Source organism: Bos indicus x Bos taurus, chromosome 11, assembly GCF_003369695.1.
Source record: "Bos indicus x Bos taurus breed Angus x Brahman F1 hybrid chromosome 11, Bos_hybrid_MaternalHap_v2.0, whole genome shotgun sequence".
Taxonomy (NCBI): domain Eukaryota; kingdom Metazoa; phylum Chordata; class Mammalia; order Artiodactyla; family Bovidae; genus Bos; species Bos indicus x Bos taurus.
The window spans coordinates 105,462,320-105,485,982 of NC_040086.1; the positions used below are offsets into that span (position 1 = coordinate 105,462,320).

A 23,663-nucleotide genomic window follows, 5' to 3' on the forward strand; every position below is an offset into this window, starting at 1 on the left:
GGCCATCAGGCAGACCCTGAGCGGAGCGGGCTCCTGCCAGGCGGGTGGCTGCTCAGCAAGACCGCGCTCCTCAGCTCCTGCCGTGCCCGGGGAGCCCGCATGTTCCTCAGCTCCTGCCGTGCCCGGGGAGCCATCAATCACTGAACTTTGGCCTCTTGCTGCATCTGCATGGGCTGCGAACCTCCCGTCATCACGCCCGGTTCCTCTTTGCCAGACGGACGGCTCTTTGCTTGGTGGACTCTACCGCCTCACTCACACTTGACCCCAAGCAGCAGGAAGACTGGGAGGCACCTTAGTGTAGCCTGGCCAATCCTTGGCTGGTACCCTGGCTCATCCTTGAAAGGTCTGCTCCCTGCAAGCGCGGACATAGCCCCTGAGCTTCTGCTGCGGGGGCGGGAGCCTCCTCCCTTCCCTCGCCAGCGCTGCTGGCCTTCTTTAAAAGCATGTTGATAAGTGTTAACGGAGCTCATCATAGCAAACAAAACCCACAGGGTAACCCTGCTGAACAACACAGCCAGGTCACCTCCTCAGGAGTCTGCACAGGGACCACATGGTTGGGAAAGAGCCACAGAAGAGAAGACATCAACAGGATGTGGTAGGTCCCCTGGCTAGAGACAGTCTCTCCAGAAAATGCCAGAGGGCTCCCCCTGCACCAGAGAGCATCACAGGTGTGAGAGAGGCGGGCACATCACCCGCTGCCCAGGACGCTTCGTGAGTGACACTACTGCCTCCCCCCACCCCGCCACAGCAGGGCAGCCGTGAGGACAGGCCCTGGGAGCTCCGAGCACAAGGCCGAGGGGAAAGTGGGCAGAGTCAGTCTGTAGCCACGGGCTGGAGCTGCAGCCGTGTTCCCAGGAAGAAGCACCTCATCTGCCACACCCCTCGGGAGGGCACTGGGCCTGGGGCCTCAAGACTGCGATGTTCCAGGTTCTGAGGTCCAACCCCCTGGCTCTAGTCTAGGTCCTGCTGGGCTTTAGCGCCTGCTCTGTCTGGGCCATCCTGACCCCAGCAGGTCCCCAGACTCTGCCCCTCCCGCGGCCCTGCTGCGTCTGAGGTGCCTGTTACAGAAACCGATTCCTGGCTCCCGTGTCCACTGGTTTGCCTCTGTGGCTGCAGCCACTTAAGCGTGAACTCAAACTGAGTTCTGCGGGGGTGGGAGTGGCTAGGCTCTGGGGGTACCCTGTGCTCCCTGGCCCCTGTGACTGCTGACACCTCGTCTGGGATCCTCAGGAAACCAGGCTGGCCTTCTTGTCTCAGCCTCTGTAAGCTAGAAACAACCCCAGCGGGAGGACTGAGGGATTTCCAACAGGGACGGCGGCCAGAGCCACTCTTGACACGATCACGCCTCCTTCCCTGGGAGCCAGGACCAGGCCTCCGGAAGACCTGGCTGTGAGGGGCCAGGGCTGAGGAAGGTGGACGTGGGGGCTGGTTCGGGAGGCAGATGCTTCCTCCTGGCTCAGCCCTACCTCTGCATCCCTGGGCAGAAAGCCCCTCTGTTCTTCTGGCCCCAGCTTCCTTGTTAGCAAGGGTGGGAAGGCTGCCGAAGCATCCAGCGGGCTGTCCAGTGTTCAGGGAAGGGCTGCCTGCCAAGCTCAGACCCCACTCCTCCCACCATCCCCTCCCCGCCCCATGCCCCAGTCGCCCGCCTGCTGAGCCTGGGGACCCTTCCCAGAAGAAGGTGTCCAAATGCATAGAAGAAACCACACATAGTTACGTAATTTCGACCTGGCCACCTCTGTGCTCTCTTGTGGCTGCACAAGTCACAACAGCCTGGGTGTCCATCAGTGGCCGGTGGATGGATCCACTGTGGTCCATCCGATGGAATGTTATTTGGTTGTAAAAAGGATTGAAGCACTGACAGATGCTACAACACAGACGAGCCCGGGAAACACCACGCTCGTGAAAGAAGCCAGGACCAAGAGGCCATCAGCACAAGTCCGCTGGCATGCAATATCCAGAGCAGCCAGAAATCAGGCTGCCAGGGCCAGGGGCGGGGCCTGGAGGGGCGGAGCCTGGTCGGGGGCGGAGCTTGGCCGGGAGTGGGCGGGGCTTGGAGGGGGCCCCTTCACGGGAGGGCGGGGGGATGAACGGTCTAGAACCCCCAGTGGAGATAGCTGCACAAAGCACACCGTGAATCGTGGGGAGAGGGAACCACATCTCAGTGAACCCAGTAAAGAACGTTTACCGGTCACATCCTCACTCCTGAATTCTGAGACCTCTGCTTGTGTTCGGCAGGGCCCTGGGGCTTGTGTTTCCCCCTCGCCCCTTCCCCGGGTGTGAGCACCAGCTTCTCGGAGAGAAGGGCCCCAAGGGTACGCTGCGGCGTTTTCGGGGCCGGGAGCACCCAGGGTCTGCCCGCACCAGGCCCACCCTGCAAAGGAGCCTGCAGACCACAGGCGCTGGACAGCTACAAACGTCTCCAACCCGGCAACCAGGGGAGCCCTGCCCCACCTCGGGATGGGGGGTCACGTAGCTGGGGCGCTGCTGCCGCCACGAACACCCCCCCCCCACCCCCGGGGCCGCGCAGGGACGCAGGGGGCCCGCGCCCGCTCACCTCGGCGGCCTGCCGGTGGTCCTCCCCAGAGTGCAGCACCCGCACGTCGACGCCCAGACAGCGGAGGGTCCGCCCCAGCCCCCCCAGCATGCTGTCACACACCACGCGGAAGGCCCGGGCCGGGACCTCAGGGGCCGCGTCCTCAGGCGAGAGCACCTGCAACACAGCCTGGCTCAGCAGCCGGGCGTCTGGCCCACGCGGGCGGGCAGGGTCTGGGGCAGGGGGCAGGGGGCAGGCGGGGAGGGAGGGCTCCCAGGCGCTCAGCGCCTGTGAGCCATGTGTACTCAGTACAGAAAACAGCAGGGAAGCAGGGAACACAACCCCAGACCACCCAGGACCTCAGGGGGCTGGCACATGTCTCCTGGGGGTGGGGTGCATACTGGAGTGGGCCAGGGTCTCAGGGGCACAGGGGGACATAGCCAGAGGCTGCCCTGGATGTTGGCGAGGGGGCATGCCAGGCTGGGGACCCCTCTTGTAGGACACTAACCGCCTGCCCTGCCTGCTTTCCTTTGGGGCAGAGGGTCCAGTGTGGATGGACACAACCCCTACTCCAGGTCTCCAACCCTGTGAGGTCCCAGTCTTAAGGAGAATGGTTCTTCCCATGAGAATCCTTATAAAGGGCCTAGGGGGCTTCACCTACTTGCCAGGGAGAGGCCGAGGCCTGCTGCAGGGGCGGCTCCCAAGTCCCGTGTCTCTCGCTGCGTCCCAGCCTCAGGCTCCAGGGCAGGGCCCCTGGCAGGTGGAAGCGGGCAGGCTCTCTGCACAGCGCCCAGTACACCTCCAGCAGGCAGTAGGCATCTGCAGCTAGGGTGGGCAAGGTCAGCCTCAGCCTCCAGTGTGGGGGGTGTGGGGTCGCGGGACAGGAGAGGTGGCGCCCACCTGCATAGACCAGTTGCCCCTCTCCCAGCGGCCGCCGGTCCCAGTTGGAGAGCTGCTGTGTCTTGTCCAGCGGCTTGCCCAGCACCTGCTGTACCAGAAGGCTGAGGCCCCGCGGCCCTGCGGCCCCGTCCACAGCTGGGGCTGGCCTGTCCGCCACCCGCATCTGCAAGACAGCACCCCCTGGGGGTGAGGCGCTTGCCCTGGAGGGCAGACAGCACTGCACACGGCTGGCTGCCCCACGGTGGGGCCCTGGACAGGCCCTGTGCCCGCCATGATGGACAGTGTCCTGAGAGGCGATGCTGGAGGCCCAGGCAGGCTGTCTCGGGGTCTCAGGGCCTCAGGGCTGGGGTCACCCGCCCACCAGTCAGCGCTGTGGCCCACATCTTAACCCCCAGGGGTGTGCTGAGAATCCTGGAGGCAGGGACAGAGCTTGGCTCACCCTGGGGAGTGTGGGGATGTGTGGCAACACTCTCTCCTGAGGGACCCTGTACTCTGGGTCCCTGGTGACCTGTGGCCAGGGATCAGGGCTGGGGCCAGGCAGGAACAAGTCCTCAGTGAGACCGCTGCCGGGAGCTGCTGTGCGGGTAGCTCTGCAGAGCAGGGAGCCCCCAGCCCACGCCCAGTGCTGACCTGTCTGTGCACCTGCAGCAGGTCCAGGCCGCCCTGCAGCTTCTGCCCAGCCTGTGCCAGGGCTGGGTAGGACGTACCCAGGCTCCGCAGGTCCCCCGCCATCCCATAACCTGCAGTTGGGGGATGCTGCTGTGACGGGGGCCAAGGGAGAGGCCAGTCTCACACCCTCCCCCAGGTCCCTCAGGGCTGGGGCGAGGGCGGGTGCTACTCACCCAGCTTGGTGATGGAGGGGTCTGAGAGCAGCTGGGACACCAGCTGGGAGAAGGCGCGGGGTCCCTGCCCTCCCGCGGGACTTGAGAGCCGGGGCAGGTCCAGTAGGAACACACGGCCCTCCACGGCCACCTGCATGAGCGACACCCGGGGCCGGCCGCCTGTGCCGAAAGATGGTCTCCACTCCAGGTCCACACCGACCACCTGGCCCGGCTGCAGACAGAGAGGCTGGTTGGAGCAGCGAGGCAAGTGCTGCAGTCCAGGGGAGGCGGCCTCTGTGGCAAGGGCTGGCCCAGCCGTGCATGCCAGTGTGGCCGGAGCCCTCTGAGGCCGTGGTGAGCAGCCCCTGGCGCCGGCCGCCCAAGGGGGCTGGGCACACACCTGCAGGAGCGTGTCCTCATGCCTGGCCAGCTCCTCCCAGGAGGCCAGGAAGTAGATGTCGTCCCTGGAGATAGGCAGCTGGTAGCAGTCATCCCGCCTGTCCTCTGAAGGTGCCTTGGCTGTCCTGGGGAGGAGCAGAGCTGCAGAGCCCCTGCTGCCCCCCTGACATCCCCAGCTGGCTGCAGGGCCAGGGGAGCCCTCAAGGCTGTTACGTGCCCGGGGCCTTCGGGGTCTGCTCCCTACGCATCTGCCCTTGCACACTGGGGACAGCCAGGTCCCCAGGCCCCCCCAGGTCCTCTCCTGGGGCTATGTGGCCCGGCTGAGGCACCCGGCTGCTGGGTCTTTGCTGGAACCTGAGGAGGAGCAGGACCTGCCTGTGTGTCTGCACACCGCTCACGCGCCCTGCACCCCCTCCTCGGCCCTCCCTACTTCTAACTCCCAGCCCCCAGTCACTTTCCGAGGGTAGGGACCCAAGGGCGTGTCCTCCTTCTGGTCTCCCTCCCCCGGAGCCTGGGGGATGCTCACCTCTCCTGGAGCCTGAGTTGGCTCATTTCTGCCACTACTGTGGCTGGGAGTCGCTCCACAGGCAACGAGAGATCCAGGGCACACTGGGCGACCATGGCCACGTCTTCCAGAGAGGCCAGCAGCTGTAACAGCTGCTCCTGCAGGCACTCGTCCTGCCCCACCAGGCCCTGGGGGACGGGATGTGGGCTGCTCCACAGGGTTGGCCCCAAGGGGGTGGGCCCATCCTGTCAGGCCCCAGACCAAGACCACCCCTCAGATTGGCCCTGACCTCCCCTCAGACTGGCCCCAACCTCCCCCTCACACCTGGCTCTGAATTCCCCCTCACACCTGGCCCAGACCACCCGCCTCACACCTGGCCCTGACCTCCCCCTCACACCCAGTTCCCATCTCCCCCTCACACCTGGCCACGACCTCCCCCTGACCCAGCCTCGGCATCCCACTCACACCCGGCCCCCATCTCCCCTCACACCCGGCCCCCGCCTCCCCCTCACACCTGGCCCCATCTCCCCTCACAACTGGCTCCTACCTCCCCCTCACACCTAGTCCCCATCTCCCCTCACACCCAGCCCCAACTTCCCCTCACACCTGGTCCCGACCTCCCCTCACACCTAGCTCCAGCCTCTCCCTCACACCTGGCTTTGATCTCCCCCTCACACCTGGCTCCTGCCTCCCCCTCACACCTGGTCCCGACCTCCCCTCACACCTGGCTCCAGCCTCCCCCTCACACCCGGCCCCTGCCTCCCCCTCACACCCAGCCCCAACCTCTCTTCACACCTGGCCCCCACCTCCCCCTCACACCTGGCTCCCGCCTCCCCCTCACACCTGGTTCCCGCCTCCCCCTCACACCTGGCCCCATCTCCCCTCACAACTGGCTCCTACCTCCCCCTCACACCTAGTCCCCATCTCCCCTCACACCCAGCCCCAACTTCCCCTCACACCTGGTCCTGACCTCCCCTCACACCTAGCTCCAGCCTCTCCCTCACACCTGGCTTTGATCTCCCGCTCACACCTGGCTCCTGCCTCCCCCTCACACCTGGTCCCGACCTCCCCTCACACCTGGCTCCAGCCTCCCCCTCACACCCAGCCCCAACCTCTCTTCACACCTGGCCCCCACCTCCCCCTCACACCTGGCTCCCGCCTCCCCCTCACACCTGGTTCCCGCCTCCCCCTCACACCTGGTCCCCATCTCCCCTCACATCTGGCTCCAGCCTCCCCCTCACATCTGGCCCCCGCCTCCCCCTCACACCCAGCCCCGACCTCCCCTCACACCTGGTCCCCATCTCCTCTCACACCTGGCTCCTGCCTCCCCCTCAGACCTGGTCCCTATCTTCCCTCACACCAGGCCCCCACCTCCCCCTCACACCTGTCTCCTGCCTCCCCCTCATACCTGGTCCCCATTTCCCCTCACACCTGGCTCTGGCCTCCCCCTCACACCTGGCTCCGGCCTCCCCCTCACACCTGGTCCCGACCTCCCCTCACACCTGGCCCCGGGCTCCCCCTCACACCTGGTCCCGGGCTCCCCCTCACACCTGGTCCCGACCTCTCCTCACACCTGGCTCCAGCATCCCCCTCACACCTGGCTCCAGCCTCCTCCTCACACCTGGCCCCGACCTCCCCCTCACACCTGGTCCCGATCTCCCCTCACACCTGGTCCTGACCTCCCCTCACACCTGGCTCCAGCCTCCCCCTCACACCTGGCCCCCACCTCCCCCTCACACCCAGCCCCGACCTCCCCTCACACCTGGCCCCCACCTCCCCCTCACACCTGGCTCCTGCCTCCCCTTCACACCTGGTCCCCATCTCCCCTCACACCTGGCCCCCACCTCCCCCTCACACCTGTCTCCTGCCTCCCCCTCACACCTGGTCCCCATTTCCCCTCACACCTGGCTCTGGCCTCCCCCTCACACCTGGCTCCGGCCTCCCCCTCACACCTGGTCCCGACCTCCCCTCACACCTGGCTCCGGCCTCCCACTCACACCTGGCTCTGGCCTCCCCCTCATACCTGGTCCCAACCTCCCCCTCACACCTGGTCCCGGCCTCCCCTCACATCTGGGTCCAGCCTCCCCCTCACACCTGGCTCCGGCCTCCCCCTCACGCCTGGTCCCAACCTCCCCTGTCAGGCCCCGAAGCTCTTCATAAGGAGGCGGCTTTCCTCTGGAGGCCAGCAGTCCCCATGGCTGAGGCTCATGACCGAGCTGGCTTGGACCAGTGCCGCCTCCCAGGGCACCCTCTTCTTGGCCCTCCTCTCTGCCTGCATCTCCCCTGCACACCTGCTCACCCCTTCCCTTGGCAGCGCTGTGCTGGGGGAGGGGGAGGCTGCAGGGCCTCCACTTGTCCTCAGGGAGGCAGGGGCCGTGGGGGCTCATGAAGCCACGTCTCCTGTCTCTGTCCATCTGTCTGAAGGCCCACATGGCCTATAGAGGTCCTGGTGGGGGTGGGGGCTCCTCGAGGCCACAGGCCGCTGTGGACCCCACCCTTCTGAGGAGTCTGTGCCGGCCGGCAGGCGGGGCCACTTCCCCACACGGCTCTGTCCCCAGCAGCCTCGGTGGCCGCTTCCCGCAGGCTGTGGGTTCCCACGTGGACGACAATATGTGGAAACCCCTCCACATTCTTCAGGATGTCCGCTGCCCTTCCGGCCGGCTCGGCCTTGGCACCCAGGGGGGACCGGCCTTCCGGGCCTTGCCCGGGGGTCCGCGTTCCTCTATGATGACTCACCAGCCCTGGCTGGTCACTCGGGTTGGGGGGAGGGCAGGGGAGGGGTGGCTCAGCACCGCCCCCCACTGGCAGACCCCGCAAGGCGCTCAGCAGGGAGAGCCCTGGTTCCTGACCACTGCAGACTGCCCCGCACATGGCCCCCCAGCAGCCCCCGAGAGCCCACCTTCCTCCCAGGCCACTTCGCCCAGAGCTGGGGACGGTTCTGCACCATGACAACCCCCGCCTCCAGCTCAGGACTGGGGACACAGGCTGCAGGCCAGTGTCCTGAGGGGATGGCAGCCTGAGACTGGACCTTCAGTCCGGCCCTCTGTGTCCCTGTATCACCCCAAGGGGCAGCTGTCTCCTTCTCAGGGTCTGTGGGCGCCCCAGGCCTCGGATCACAGAGCCATGGCAAGCAGGGTGCCCAAGGACAGTCTAGAATTTTCTCTGAACTTCTCTCCCTCTAGCACCTGGGAGCTCTGTCCACAGGCGGTGGGGGAAGGAGGATCCTGGACTCTTGGCCGTTCCAACTGTGTCCCACCCTGCCCCACAGGGGATCATCATGTGCCAGGACCTCCGAGCTCACCTGCACCAGCTCAGCCCAGCTCTCCTGGGACATGCTTCTCTGCAAAAGTGGACACCAGTGTGAGCTTTTCTATCAGCAGCTCCGGGAGCAGAGAGCAGGCCTCGCTCAGAGCTCCCTCCGCCCTGCCCCGGGCCACGCACCTCCACCAGCCGCTTGTAGCACAGGTACCGCAGGGCAGCCAGGCGCTGCTGAGTGACCGCGTTGGGACACAGGGCTGAAAGACAGGGTGGGCTCCGGCCGGGCTGGGTGGACAAGCGAGTGCGGGCCGGGGCTGGGGGGCTCCCGCTGTCTTCTTGCCCCACCGTACCCGGCACATTCCTCGCAAGAGGCCTTCACTCTGGCTGTAAAGGAGGGCGCCCCGCCCCGGGCCAGGCACTGGAGACCCTGGCCTGCCCTCCCTTGGGGTCTCCTGGATTGCCACTGCTTGGGGCTTTCCTGCATTTTTTCCAGGCAGCTGGTGCTTTTGTTTCTCCCCATGCCCCAACATGAGTTTCTTGAGAAAGGGGCCCGTCTTGCTCTGTGTTTACAAACTATGCTGACCTGTCAGCTTCACCTTCACATTCTGTTCAGAGTCTAAGAGGGCCTGGGAAGGGTGCCCACTGTCTACTCACCCCCTGTCCTCCTACCAGCTGCTGCTTCTCCCTCCTGGGGCCAGCTGTCCTCGAAGCCTTGTGGTCTGGGGGCGGGTGCTGACCACAGAGCCTGCCTACCTGCAGGCCTCCACCAGACCCTGACCAGGACCCCCTGCTCTGGAGGGGTGTGGCCACCCCAGCCAGCACCCTGCAACCAGCTCAGGGAGCACCCTCACTGCAGGGACGCTGTCCAAGAGTGCAGAGGTCAGGGCTGCCTGGGGCCAGGGCCTGCCCACCACCCGGCAGCCTTCTCGCCCCTTTCCAGCCGAGGCAGGAATGCAGGATGCCAAGGGCTCCAGACCCGAGCCCCACAGGCTGCTGGGGACAAGACTGCAGGAGGAAGGGATGGATGAATGAAGTGCTCAAGGCAGGAGAGGATGGTCAGGAAGGGGAAAAAAGGCAGCCAGAACTGCCGCAGAATTCAGTGTCCCTCCAGTGGAGATGGAAACCAGCTTTCCTGAAGCTGGTCTCTAGGATGTTACACATCGTTTTGCCAACAAGATGCTCTGTCAAAAGCCCACGGACACAGCGTCAGCCTCAGGCCTCCTCTGGACCGCCTGGTTCATCTACACCCACACGCTCCTCTGGGAAACAGATCTTTTACAGGAAAAGCTGCAGGTGAGCCAGACTCAGCCACCCACCCTTGGGTGGGTCCCGCTGACTCTGCCAGATGCCTGGGGGCTCCACCTGGATCCAGGCCCAGGAAGAGAGGGCTGGGTGCACGCAGGGCAGAGGGGCGAGCAGTCCCCACCCTGCACCATGGCTGACTGGCCTCCCACGGAGGGCACAGGGTCTGTCCACTCAGAGGCCCACACCAGGAGGGCAGCCGCACAGCAAAAACAGCATGGACTCAACATACATGCAGAGAAGAGACCAGAGCAAGGAAGGGGGAACAGGCGATATCCAAAAGAAATAATGACCAAAAACTCCCAGGACGGATTGAAGACACCAATCCATAGATCCCAAAGTCCCATAAATCCCAAGTAAAAACAATAAAGAGAAACCTCTAACGAGTCTCCTCACAGTGAAACTGCGGAACACCAAAGACAAAGAGAAGATACTAAAAGTGGCCAGAGGAAGAGAGATGCTTCCAAAGGTGAGAAGCTAGATTGCTTCTCAAAAACACATTTCAACGCAATCAGAGGGCTGACACCACAGCAAGCATGGCCTCTAATCACAGTGAGATGAAGGGAAAACCAAAAATGTCACAGCTTGGAAATTACAAACACACTGCTAGTTCCTCTATAGGTAAAAGAAAAAAATTATAATGGGAATTAAATCTTGAGCTGAACAATAACACATGCTGAACTTGGGGTATATACTCAAGAAGAAAGAAGGCCTAAGATTCAGTTTAGTGGGTTGAGCAGGGCATACAACTGACAGGATCAAAAACACCAAAATCAGGGCAACAAAACGCAAGGAGACCTCTGGAGTGGGAGAAAATATTTGCAAACTATGTATCGATAGGAGATTAATAGTCAAACTACATAAAGAACTCATAGAACTTAGTAGTGAAAAAAAGCCCAAATAATCTGAATTTAAAAAACAAGCAGAGGAACTAAAGAGACATTTTCCCAAGGAAGATACAGAGACGGTCAACAGGCCAAGAAAATATGTTCAACATCCCTAATCTCCAGGGGAACGCAAGTCAAAATACAAAGAGGCACCACCTCCCACCTGTCAGAACCGCCGCATCAAAACCAACAAATAACAAATGCTGGTGAGGATGTGGGGAAAGGGAGTCCTGGTGCATTGATTTTTTTGGCTGCTCGGCCTACAGGATCATAGTTCTTCTACCAGGGATCAGAGCTGTGCCTTCTGCGGTGGAGGTGTAGTCTTTACTGCCACACAACCAGGGAAGCCCGCTGGGCACTGTTGATGGGAACGCAAATCACCGCGGCCACTATGGAAAACACTGCAGAGGTTCCTCAAAGAAGCTAGACGGAGCTACCATGCTGCCGTGTCGCTTCAGTCGTGTCCGACTCTGTGCGACCCCGTAGACGGCAGCCCACCAGGCTCCCCTGTCCCCAGGATTCTCCAGGCAAGAACACTGGAGTGGGCTGCCATCTCCTTCTCCAATGCAGGAAAGTGAAAAGTGAAAGCGAAGTCGCTCAGTCATGTCCAACCCTCAGCGACCCCATGGACTGCAGCCCACCAGGCTCCCCCGTCCCTGGGATTCTCCAGGCAGGTGTACTGGAGTGGGGAGCCATCGCCTTCTCCAAACTACCATACGATCCAGCCATTCCACTTATGGGTGTTTATTCAAAGGCTATGGAGCCAAAACCTCAAAGAGACATCTGCACCCCTACATTGACTGCAGCTTCACCCACGACAGCAGAGGCACGGGAACCACCTGAGTGTCTATCCACAGGTGGGTGTGCAAAGCAGCCACGTTATGGACACACAGGGGAATATTACTCGGCCATAACAAAGGGCATTAGGGACACCTTACAGCAGTACATTTGGAACCATAAGTGAAACGGACAAAGTCCTTGAAAAAACCACAGCTGAGTCAAGAGTCCTGTTTCCATATGGAAAGGCAATCGAGATTCATAGGTCATTTCCACCAAACTTCTCAGGAAGAAAGAATTCCAACTTTTACAAACATCCTCTGTGAAAAGAAAGGACATCCACTGTGTTTTCAGAGGCCAGCATCACCTTGTACACAAAGCCAGAAACAGACATGTCAGGAAGATGAAGTTTGTGTCCAGCTTCAGCTTCGGACACAGATGCAGTGTCCTTTAGGTTAAAGCAAGGTTGGCAAGCCAGACCTAGCAGCGTAGATGGCAATGCAACCTGGCGAAACTCGGCCACGACAGACACGCGAGGACCGTTATGCAGTCAGTCAACGCACCACATTAGCAGACCAAAGGGGAAACGCACGGCCTCTTCCCAAGACGTGCAAAGAGGATCTGACACAATGCCACCTCCGTTTCTGATGAACACTCAGACCGGAAGTGAGAAGAACTATGACCTCATGAAGTGAAGCTAAAGACACTGTCAGTAAGTCTGCCCCCCTGAGATGCAGGATGAGGGTGCTGAGCTCGCTGTGGGGGAGGGGTGGAAGTGCTGTGCAGGCTCGGTGGTCCTCACCCATGAGGCCCAGACTCCCCGGGGGCACCCCAGAAGGGCAGAGAGGCTGCTAAGGGCAGCAAGAAGACCGGAACAGACGCCGACCAGACCAAATGCTGGGCGGCAGTGGGCCCCGGAACCCCAGCAGCGCCCACCCAGCTCCTGCCCCCAAGCAGCACGTGCGGGGCTCACTCACCGGGGTCCAGGCTGTACTGCTCCAGCAGCCGCAGCACATGCCGGCCCAGGGCTCTGGGGCTCAGCCTCTCCAGCCGCAGGGTCGCCTGCGGGTACTGCCTGTGGGAGACACACAGCTCTGATGGGCACTGCTTTCTCTCAGCTGATGCATTTCAAGGTCTTAATTTTCATCAGCATCATACATGTGCACAGTTCAGAAGCCAAGTTTTCCTACAAGGCTCAGAGGAAGGCAGCCCATCACAGCCCCCTGCTCAATAATTCTGAGATGACTCAGATCTGCCCTGTGTTTCCAAGAACCACCTTGCACTGTGGCCTCTGGAGGATTCGGCTCTAGGCATTCTGCACGGAGGCCTCACCGTGGAAGGCTCCCCTCCCCAGACAACGGCATCCTTGGTCCAGTTTGTTGGGCACCAGCTGCTTTCACAGAATTATAGCCATGCAAGTATGACTGGTGGTGGGTAATGCTTGCGGGTCTGAGTGCTGCCTTGGCCACCTGTCCTGAGGAGTCACTCCCCTCCCCACGGCAAAGCGGATGGCCCCTCCCTGTCCAGGTCGCACTGCACCTCTCCTGCCTCCAGGCTGCGGCAAAGTGACTCTGTGCGCAGCTCCCAGGGGCCAGGAATGGGCCTGGGGATGGTGCCCTTCAACTCACACTAGACTGGAGGGCTGGTAGTTTGAAGCAACTCTCCCTTTGCACTGGGAATCCGCTGCTCCAGGAACCCAGGGCCTGACTCCTGCTCTTTCTGAGGGTTCAAGGTCCTGGTCCTTGGTGTGGGTCTCTCTCCATCCTCTCAGGACTGTGTCTGGAGTGAATTCCTCCACATTTCCCTGTTTCTTTCGGAATCCCCATTATTTGGATGCTGGGTGTTCTTGACAGAATCTGTTGGCTTTTTTTCTTTTAAACCCCTTTCCTCTCTGATTTTCCTTCTTTGCAAAGGCTAGGAAGAATCTTCAGGTTTATCTTCCAAACATTTTACTGAGAGTTCCAGCCCCATCCTGCCATCACGTTCTTATGGACAAGTCTGTTCTGAGTCCCGAAGGCACTCTTTGCACAGTTGTGGGGTTTATTCTGGACACGGAATCGCTCTGAAGTTCTCAATTACAGCTTTCATACTCATCAAGTGCTCTTCTACTTCCTCTGGGCTCCAGGCAGGCTGGCCAGAGATCCCCGAGCCCTGACTGGGTCCCTCTGCACAGGCAGGTTTTTGGGGTAGAAACTGACAAACTGATTCTGAAATCCATATACACATGCAGAGGGTCCAGAATAATACAAGAACAACTTTGACAGAAAAGAAAAGCATGGGAGGCTCACCTGTCTGACTCAGGGCTGCTACAAGGCCACGGCGGTCAAACAGGTGACACAGACAGAGCAGTGGAGCACGCCAGAGACCCAGTGCTCATGCACACCTGACGGGCCCACGCACACGGACACACCTGACAGGCACACACACGTGCACACCCGATGGAGGCACACGTATGTACACACCTGACGGACCCACGCGAACGGACACACCTGACGGACCAACGCACGCATGCACACCTGATGGGCCCATGCACACGTGCACACCTGACAGAGGCACACGCACATGCACACCTGATGGAGGCACACGTATGTACACACCTGACGGACCCACATGCGCGGCCACACCTGACGGACCCAGGCGCGCGTGCACACCTGACGGAGGCACACGTATGTACACACCTGACAGACCACGCACGCGCACACCTGACAGAAGCACACACGCATTTGCACACCTGACGGAACCACACGCGCGTGCACATGACAGGCCCATGCATGCGTGCACACCTGACAGACCCACAGCACGTGCACACCTGACAGAGGCACATGCATGTGCACACCTGACGGACCCACACGCACGTGCACACATGACGGGCCCATGCACGCGTGCACACCTGGCAGAGGCACACACACACATGCACACCTGACGGAGGCACACGCATGTACGCACCTGACAGACCCACGTGTATGTGCAAACCTGAGACCCCAGCCCCAGCCACAAGCCATAATCCCTAATCCTCTAATTGTCTCCGCAGTGTGGCCCCTTTTCCAGATTGTCATGCAGCAGGTATCTCCTCTCACTTTGTAATCTTCATCTGTTTCCCCTGTATCCTTTCATGACTTAATGGCACATGTCCTTCTAGCTCTGAACAGTATTCAGCTGTCTTGATGGAGCACAGTTTACCTATCCCTCCAGTTACTGGGGGTTTCTTAGGTGGTACTAGTGGTAAAGAACCGCTTACCGATGCAGGAGATGTAAGAGATGCAGGTTGGATCCCTGGGTTGGATAGATCCCCTGGAGGAGGGCTGGATAGATCCCCTGGAGGAGGGCATGGCAACGCACTCCAGTATTCCTGCCTGGAGAATCCCATGGACAGAGGAGTCTGGTGGGCTACACCTTATGCACACCTGATGGGCATAAGGTTGCAAAGAGTCGGACACGACTGAAGTGACTTAGCACACCCACATGTCAGCTACTGGAGGACATCTTGGTTCCCTCTAGGCTTTGACAACTATGAACAGTGTTGCTATGAGCACTCAAGTGCAGTTTTTGTGTGGACAGGGGTTTTCAGTGCGTTTGGGTAAATACCAAGGAACACGATGGCTTGTCCTAACAGAGAATGTGCTTACTTTTGTAAGAAACCACCACACTGTCCTGCAAAGTGGCCGCACTGTTCTGCATCCCCACCTGCGATGATGACAGTTTCTGTTGCTCCACATCCTCACCAACCCTCGGTGACGTCAGCTTCTGTCCATGCAGGCAGGGCTGCGTGGTGTCAGCTTCTGTCCATTCTAACAGGGCTGCGTGGTGTCAGCTTCTGTCCATTCTAACAGGGCTGCGTGGTGTCAGCTTCTGTCCATGCTAGCAGGGGTGCGTGCTCATGATTCAATTTGCATTGCCCTGATGACATACGATCTACGGCATCTCCTCACGGGCTTATGCATCATCTCTGTATCTTCTCTGGTGAGGTGTCTATTTGGGATTTGGTTCATCTTTTAAATCAGGTTGTTTGTTTTCTTACTGCTAAGTTTTAAGAGAACTTTCTGTATTTTTGGATAACAGTCCTTTATCAGATATGAGTTTGCTAATATTATCTCACACTGAGCTTGTATAATCATTTTTCTTGATTAACACTTTAACATGTCAACTGATTTGATTGATAATTTTTTTTTAGTATTTTTGCATCTGTGCTCATGAGACGCACTGGACTGTAACTTTCCTTTCTCCTAATGTCCTTTTCAAGTTTTAGTACCAAGGCTTAAACTAGCTGATAAAACATGCTGGGATGTGCTCTTTCTTTTTATAGTCTCTGAAAAAAATTTTTGTAAGATTGATATGCTCTCTTCCTTAAATGTTTGGAGGAATTCACTAGTGAAGCCATCTTAGCCTAAAGTTTTTTTGTGGTGAAGTTTTAAACCACCGATCCAATTTATTTAATTGGATGGTGAAGGACATGGAAGCCTGGCGCGCTGCAGTCCATGGTGCTACAAAGAGCTGGACACGACTGAGTGACTGAACAGCTACACAGGACTCCTCAAATTTTCTGTTTTTTGGTTTTGTCAACTATGCTTTGCAAGAATTTGGTCTATTACATCTAAGCTGTTAAATATACTTGCATTGTTGTAAACATTTATTATCATTTACTGTCTGTAGAGTCTGTAGTGATGTTATCCTTTTCATTTCCAATACGGGCGATCTGTATTTGTATCTTCCTTTCTTAGCATCTGGGATGGGCTTCCCTGGTGGCTCAGATGGTAAAGCATCTGCCTGCAATTCGGGAGACCAGGGTTCAATTCCTGGCTCAGGAGGATCCCCTGGAGAAGGAAATGGCAATCCACTCCAGCACTCTTGCCTGGAAAATCCCATAGACGGAGGAGCCTGATAGGCTACAGTCCATGGGGTTGCAAAGAGTCGGACACGACTGAGCAACTTCACTTTCACTTCTGAGCATCTCGTTATGATCTGTGCCTAAATCAGTTATCTTATTGGGAGTTACAAGATGGCTATTCCGAACTTGATCATTCCTTTCCATGTATTAGCTGGCACAACAGCGTAAAGGAGAGCTTTTCCTCCCCATTTTTCTGCATAAAACACGGTGGGATGTGCTCTTTCTTTTTATAGTCTCTGAAAGAATTTTTGTAAGACTGGTACGGTCTCTTCCTTAAATGTCTGAAGGAATTCACTAGTGAAGCCATCTGAGCCTAAAGACTCACGCATGTTACAAATCTAGGGTATTGTGCTCTGTTACCATCTTTTATACTCTATTCCTGTTTTCATTCTTAGTCTATTCCCCACAGAGCCCTTGTTTCTTTCAGTGGAGAATGGTCTCTAGGAGCCAAGATTTCGTTGCTGGATGTGATCATTCCTACAGGGTGTCACTGCTCCTGAACCCTTTCAGGGCACAGAATGAGAACATCTTTTAAAAAATCATTAAGTTCAGCTGATCAGATCAGATCAGTCGCTCAGTCGTGTCCGACTCTTTGCGACCGCATGAATCGCAGCACGCCAGGCCTCCCTGGCCATCACCAACTCCCGGAGTTCACTGAGACTCATGTCCATCGAGTCAGTGATGCCATCCAGCCATCTCATCCTCTGTCATCCCCTTCTCCTCCTGCCCCCAATCCCTCCCAGCATCAGAGTCTTTTCCAATGAGTCAACTCTTCGCATGAGGTGGCCAAAGTACTGGAGTTTCAGCTTTAGCATCATTCCTTCCAAAGAAATCCCAGGGCTGATCTCCTTCACAATGGACTGGTTGGAGATCCTTGCAGTCCAAGGGACTCTCAAGAGTCTTCTCCAACACCACACTTCAAAAGCATCCATTCTTCGGCGCTCAGCCTTCTTCACAGTCCAACTCACATCCATACGTGACCACAGGAAAAACCATAGCCTTGACTAGACGAACCTTTGTTGGCAAAGTAACGTCTCTGCTTTTGAATATGCTATCTAGGTTGGTCATAACTTTCCTTCCAAGGAGTAAGCATCTTTTAATTTCATGGCTGCAGTCACCATATCTCCAGTTAAATCTAACCCTGAGGATCCTCCCACTTTCTGCCTTGTCTCCCTCCCTCCCCATCTGCATACACTTATTGCTCCACCTGTTTCTCTCTCTTTTCTGACACATAATGAGAGCAATGGCAGCCACGTGCCGTGTGTCTGGCCTGCTGCTTCGTCCGTCCCATAGGAGCTGAAGTCATAGCAGCACCTAGAGACAGAATCAGCCCCATTTTATGGATGAGAAAACAAACCCATAAATGGGAGTGCTTGCCCATGGCTCCAGGAGAGGGAGGGCCCGGGGAGACCTGCCACCAGAGTCCAAGGCCTGACTCTCAGGTGAGATGGTCAGGGCTGTGTGGTGCCAGGACAGGGCACCCAGACGTGGGGCCAATGCTGCCGCCTGCTGACGGACAGATGCCCAGGGAGCCTGGGCAGCCTCAGCACCGCTTCCCCTCACCAACTCCCAGGGAGGTGGAAGGAAGCCCTCTTTCAGATGCCCATGCATAGGTGACACCCTGTGTCTCTGATACACACATGCACACACACAGAGACACATGCACACGCAGGCACATGCACACGCACACACACATATGCACACACATACACACACACATGTGGGCTCCCTGTTGGCATGCAGCCTTTTCTCTGTAACTGCCGGCACTCCAGACAGATTAATTAGATGAAGGAAGGAATGAAGGAGCCAGCACCTGGATAAGAGGTGTGACCTCAGGACTGTGTAAGCAAAGGGCCCCTGGGGAGAATAATTTCTGTTTGATTCAGAGCAGTTAAGTCTCTCTGCCCATGGCTGCCAGAGTCAGGCCCTTGGCTCCAGAAGCAGGCCCCTTGCTGACTGGCTGGGATGCAGGTGGGTGAGGGCGGGCTGAGTGTGTGGCGGATCCCCCATGGGCCTGCTGCCCGATGAGCCCCACCCCCACCCTGGGCCCCATGGAGCTCACCTGGCAACGACCCTGATGTCAAAGCCAGGCTGACACCAGGAGTCCATGAGGGCAAGCAGCCTCTGCTGGAGGTGGGGCAAGCTGTCCACGTAGCGCTCTGCGAGGCCCACCTTGTCCTGCAGGAGCAGGGGCACACACATCTGCGGGGAGACACCCCCTCAGGCCGCGGCTCTGCAGCCAGGACCCAGACTCACTTCCAGCCCAGCACAGGGAGTGGCCAGGGCGTCAGTGCCAAAGGGCCCAGAGGCCAGTCTGTGCAACTCGCCTCCCTGGGAGAGCTCAGGGGCCCAGCCGCGTGTTTCAAGGCCTCGTGAAGGCCCACCCCCTGCTCCTAGCTGTGCCCCATGCCCGGGCCCCTGCACACACACACACACACATCCATGTGTGTACACACACATCCATGTGTATTCACACACCCCAGTGCACGCACACACATACACATACATCCATGTGTGTACACACCCTCCCCAGTACGCATGCACACACCCCCATCCATGTGCGCACACAGACATCCATGTGCATAGATACCCATGCACAGACATCCATGCTCACATGCACACCCATGTGCGCACACACACACCCATGTACACACACAGATTCATGTGTGTACACACACACGCATGCTCACACACATATGCACACACAGGCCCTGCTGCTCCTTAGGCCATCCCTGGGGGGCTCTGTGGTCACCCTCATCTCTACCATGAAGGATTAGAGGCTCAAACAGGCCTGGGGGCTCCTGGGGGGGCCCTGCTGTCCCCGAGCCGGTGGGTGGGCTGTGGGCTGGGGAGGAGGAGCAGGGTGGACATCAACCACCAACCGCGGCCCTGGTGGCCCAGAAATGCCTGTCGTGCTGAGATGGCACCGGCACATGGCCTGGTGCACGCTCGCAAGACCCCCTAAGCTGCCCAAGCCCCTGGGAGGCCCCAAGGGAGCACCTGGCCATGGTATTGGACCTTGGGAGATACTGGCCACTCCCGTTGAAAGAACCAGATCTCAAAAGGTCCCCTCCCAGTGGCCCCACAGAAGTCTCCTCACCTGCCCTCCCCTCCCCCATGTGGTCACATAGGCCAAGCTGTCTGGAGACCAGACGGGACGTGGACCCATCTGCCAGGCCAGGGCTCCAGGTGCATGGTCCTCATGGGAGCTCCCACTCCTGAGAACCCTTCAGGCCACCCCAGAGCAGAAGACGGTGTGGTATGCCCCCAGTGACTGGCCACTTTGTGAGCATGCTATACCAGCGCCTGCTGACAGCTCACAGGCACTCATGGGCCCCTCCCTGCCTTCCTCACATAATCAGGTGGTCACATGTGACTCCTGCCCTCCAGCACCTGAGCTCCACCTGTGTGAACAAAGCCCACAGCTCAGTGGTGGGGACCCTCCCTAAACCATGCTTCTGGGGGCCTGGACACGATCTGATCTACATGAGAAAGACTCTCACCTTCTCAACGTCGAGATCTGCCTGCAGCTGCAGCTTCGTGCCTAGCACGATGGCCTGGGAAACACAGAGGGCCTGGATTATACGGGGCCCAGGGGACAAGCAGTGCTTCTGCGCAGAGGAGTGTGCACAGGAGGCTCCCGCCCTTCCCCACAGCCCCCAGTCGCCTCCGGTCACTGGAGGGACAGCCACCGGGCCTGTGCAGTTCCAGCCACGTGGCCTCAGGTGGAGGGGCCTGGCACCAGGAAGCGTCCCAATCCACAAGCCCCTGTGCCAAGCCAGGCTCCATGTGTGCTGTGGGGTGGCTGGAACAACCCCTGTGTCCCCCCTCACCCAGCTAGGGTTCAACATAGATGGGGCCTCGAGGTGCTTGCTGGGCAGGGGGCCTGGGTCAGGGGTTGCTGATGAGAGGGTGGAGGATGGAGGGAGGAGCAGGGCCCCCATCACCCACCCATGGAGCCTGATGGGGTGTGGACTGCTCTCCCCACTGCTCCTGGGAGCTCTCCCAACTCCCTAGGCCCAGGAGCGTGCCGGGCACCCCCGGGGAGGGCCGGTGGGGCTCTGTGTGCTTTGGACGCCTGAGGGATGGCAGCCCTGACCTGCGGGGCTCCTCCGGACCCAGTCTGAGCGCTTTCCACAAGCCACAGCGTGCGCCCCAAAGCGACTCAGAGTCTGTTGGATGGAGTGCGCTGACCCCAGGTCCAGGGCGGCAGGCAGGGCGGTCGGTGCCTCGGGGGCATGCAGAGAGCTGCCCTGGGATCCATAGAACAAGAGGCACTGAAGCCACGGACTCACAGGCAGCCCCTCGGTTGGGGCAGGGTGCGCGCTGCACGGTCGGCCCTGTCCTGGGCGCGCGACCCTCCCCGGACTCGGCAAACACTGGGCAGCCCTGAGCGCCCGCACGTAGCGCAGGCCGCGCTGCTATTAATAATTTCCATACATCGCGCTCCCATTATGAGCAAAAATAACTGGCCAGGCGGCCCGGCCCCGCCTCCCGCAACTCACAGAAAGGCCCAAAATAGCGGCCTGGGAAAGGCAGCTCCGGCGGAGGCAGGGATCACGGGGCGGGGGCGCGGGGCTGGGGGGCCTCTCCCTGCGCGGCGCTGACCCAGCGCCCCGCGGCCTGGCCGGAGTCCAGGAACTCAGTCTGGGCCAGGCCCCGGGGGGCCCAGGGCCAGGGGAGAGGGGTGCAGGGCTTGGGGGAGGGGAAAGGCGAAATGGGGGAGGTGGGAGGCCAGGGAAGGGGACGCAGGCCTGGGGGCGGGGCTGGGGCGGGCCCAGGTGGGGGAGCGGGGGCGGGGCTGGGGGCGGGGCCAGGTGCCTGCGGGTGGGCTCCTTCCTCAGGCGTCCCTGCAGCCTCACCGGATGCTCTGACCTCTTTTGGGGAGGAGACCCTCAGGAAGTTGAAGGGGCTCTGCAACCCGCCCAGGAAGGCCGGAGTGCACACGCTGGGTACCCCACGTTCAGACCCCAGGCCGTTAGAGCCCGGCCACCAGCGTCCCGGCTTCCAGGCTCCCGCAGGGCCAGCATCTGAACCGGGGCTCAGTCAGGCCAGGCGGCGGTTGGAGAAGGGCCGTGGGTGGGAGGACTGGGGCCTGGGAGCCTCCCGCGCTCCAGGCCAGGCCCCAGGCAGTGGCCCGGGAGAGGACAGCAGAGGCAGCAAAGGGAGCCCCTGACTCCTCACCACTCTCCCGGGCGGCTGGCCTCCATCACCCGAGGGTCCGGCTCCTCAGCAGGCTACCCCCCATCCAAGAACTCCTCTGAGCCCCAGAGCCGGCCTCAGACTGGAGGGGCAGCCTGGGGTGGTGGCCGGGGTCTTGGTCCGGTGGGGGCAAGGGCAGGCCAGGCACTGCCCCTCAGAGCAGCGGGAGGGCAACCTGCAGAGCCCGCCCACCCCAGGCCCTTCTCTGTCGGCCGCACCCCCTTTCCCTCCCTCTTTTCTCTCCTGCCACCCTTCTCCCCTCCCTCCCCCTCCCAGGAGACAGGAAGGCCCAGGGGCCCACTGGGCCGACCTGGCCTGGGTGGTTCACACACTGGCCTGCAGTCAGGGCCCTGGTACAAGGTGCCCACCGGCAGGGCAGAGTGTGGGGGCCATGGAGCGGGGCAGGCAGTGCTCAGAGTCTGGTGGCACCCACCCAGGTGTGTGGTCAGGCCTGCCTGTGAGGGGTGCACACCCCTGGGCACAGGATGATGCCCCCAGAGGGTCTGGGTGCCCTTCTCTTCTGCCTGCTTCCTCCACGGCAGCCAGCCCCTGACCAGGCCCGCCAGAGCTCTCTGTGCACCCAGGCTGCCCTCTTTCGGCCAGGCGGCCTGCGTGGACATGAGGGTGTGGCTGGAGCACAGGGGCTGGAAGGCCATGGACTCCCCCAGGGACTGGCTGAGAAGGGTCCTCTCTGCCCCCCCCGCCCTGGGGGGGGGTCTGTGGCCTGGAGGCTGTGGGGGGCACAGGACGAAGAGGGGGCCGTGTGGCCTTATACAGACACGGGAGAGTGCCCTGATGGCACTGCCCAGCCACCATGGTCACTGGGGGAGGGCTGGCAGCAGAACCATCTCCTCCAGGAAGCCCCACCTTGGTTCTGTTGGCCCAGGCTGCTCATGGCTCACCTGTCACACAGGCCCTGAGGGTGGGGGAATCGCCTGCTGACCCAGGGGCCTGGGACTTGCCCCAGACCAGGCTGGGCAGCCACAGTGGGAGGAGGGTAGGGGACGAGACCAGGGCTGGGCCACCCGGCACCTTGCTGGCATCGCTGACCTCTGCCCAGGAAGCCAAGAGCTGGCTGCTGAGAAGAGGGCTGCCCTGGGCGGGGTCAGGGTGGGGCAGTGGGAACCAGCTCAGGCCCCAGAGCTGCAGCTTTGCTGAAAAGTAACTAAGACCAGAGGGGCTGGGGCAGTGACAGCGGGAAGGGCAGGCATGCCGGACCCTGATGGGCCAGCAGGGGCCGGGGGAGGTGCCCAGACCCGGGTCCCAGACCCCAGGACCGACCTGCCTCCCACCTCCACTGCTTGCCATGGGCTTTCCGCCAAGGGACCTTTTCTTTTTTCTTTCTTTTCTTTTTTTTAAAGCAAAGCTATCTTTTTACCTTGATAAGCTGTTTAAAAAACGTAAATAAAATAACTCAGCAGACAAAAGAGGGCATTCACGCGGCCAGAGCCCGCCGCCGCCCTCGACATGAAATATCGCAGCACATGAAGCCGTGAGTCCCCGCTAATCCGAGCGGACAGGCCTGAAGGCGGCCCCTCGGCGGCGCGGCGCGGGCACTGGAGCGTGCACCGCCTGCCGGGCCGGCCCGCTCGGGACAATGGCCTTTCTCCGCACGAGGGGCCTGCGCCGGACAAGAGCGCTCTTTGTGTGCCAGCCCTGCCTCGGAGCGCGAGGGAGGCGCATTCAGCCGCCCAGACGCTCTTTGAAAGGCCGGAGTGTAACAGGAGACGCGACACACCAGCCTGCCTCTTCCCCCGCGGCCCGGCCGCCAGGCCGGCCCCGCACCGCCGCGTTGTGCCCGCGCGTCCTCCGCCCGCCGCGCGCCTCCATTCCAAGGAGCCTCCCCGTCGGGGATGGGGGCGCGGGGTGGGCCTGGGACCGCCTGGGCGCCGGCAGCACCGTCCCCCGGTGTGTGGGGTCGTCTCTGGGCCCCACGAGGCAGCGGCGGAGGCGAGCCCTGGGCGGGCTCTGGACTCCTGGACGCTGGACTCATCTCCCGGGGAGACGGCCCCTCTGAGCCGGCGCCCGCACCTCAGGTGCAGCAGCCGCTTGGATCTCAGCCAGGCGCCCGGCCCCCCGCCCCGCGCCGCTCATCCCGCCGCCGCCCCGCCCACCAACCCCGCGGAGAGTCACCGCCAGAGCACCCGCGGGGCCCCGGGACACCGAGAGCACACCTCAGGGCTCCCTCTTCATC

General features: G+C 60.5%; 1 protein-coding gene across 3 annotated transcripts in view; it reads right to left on the reverse strand.

Annotated features, from left to right (window-relative positions):
• Nucleotides 1-23,663, reverse strand: part of EXD3 (exonuclease 3'-5' domain containing 3) — a 77,486-nt gene that overhangs the window by 25,698 nt on the left and 28,125 nt on the right. For all 3 annotated transcript variants that reach the window (XM_027556970.1, XM_027556971.1, XM_027556972.1), the window contains 12 exons: nucleotides 19,771-19,824; nucleotides 18,330-18,469; nucleotides 12,360-12,457; nucleotides 8,600-8,673; nucleotides 8,460-8,498; nucleotides 5,180-5,346; nucleotides 4,655-4,778; nucleotides 4,276-4,486; nucleotides 4,064-4,173; nucleotides 3,434-3,596; nucleotides 3,195-3,358; nucleotides 2,555-2,710 (listed from right to left, as the gene is read on the reverse strand). In XM_027556970.1, coding sequence (XP_027412771.1) covers nucleotides 2,555-2,710; nucleotides 3,195-3,358; nucleotides 3,434-3,596; nucleotides 4,064-4,173; nucleotides 4,276-4,486; nucleotides 4,655-4,778; nucleotides 5,180-5,346; nucleotides 8,460-8,498; nucleotides 8,600-8,673; nucleotides 12,360-12,457; nucleotides 18,330-18,469; nucleotides 19,771-19,824 — 1,500 coding nt within the window. The remainder of the gene's footprint in view (nucleotides 1-2,554; nucleotides 2,711-3,194; nucleotides 3,359-3,433; nucleotides 3,597-4,063; nucleotides 4,174-4,275; nucleotides 4,487-4,654; nucleotides 4,779-5,179; nucleotides 5,347-8,459; nucleotides 8,499-8,599; nucleotides 8,674-12,359; nucleotides 12,458-18,329; nucleotides 18,470-19,770; nucleotides 19,825-23,663) is intronic.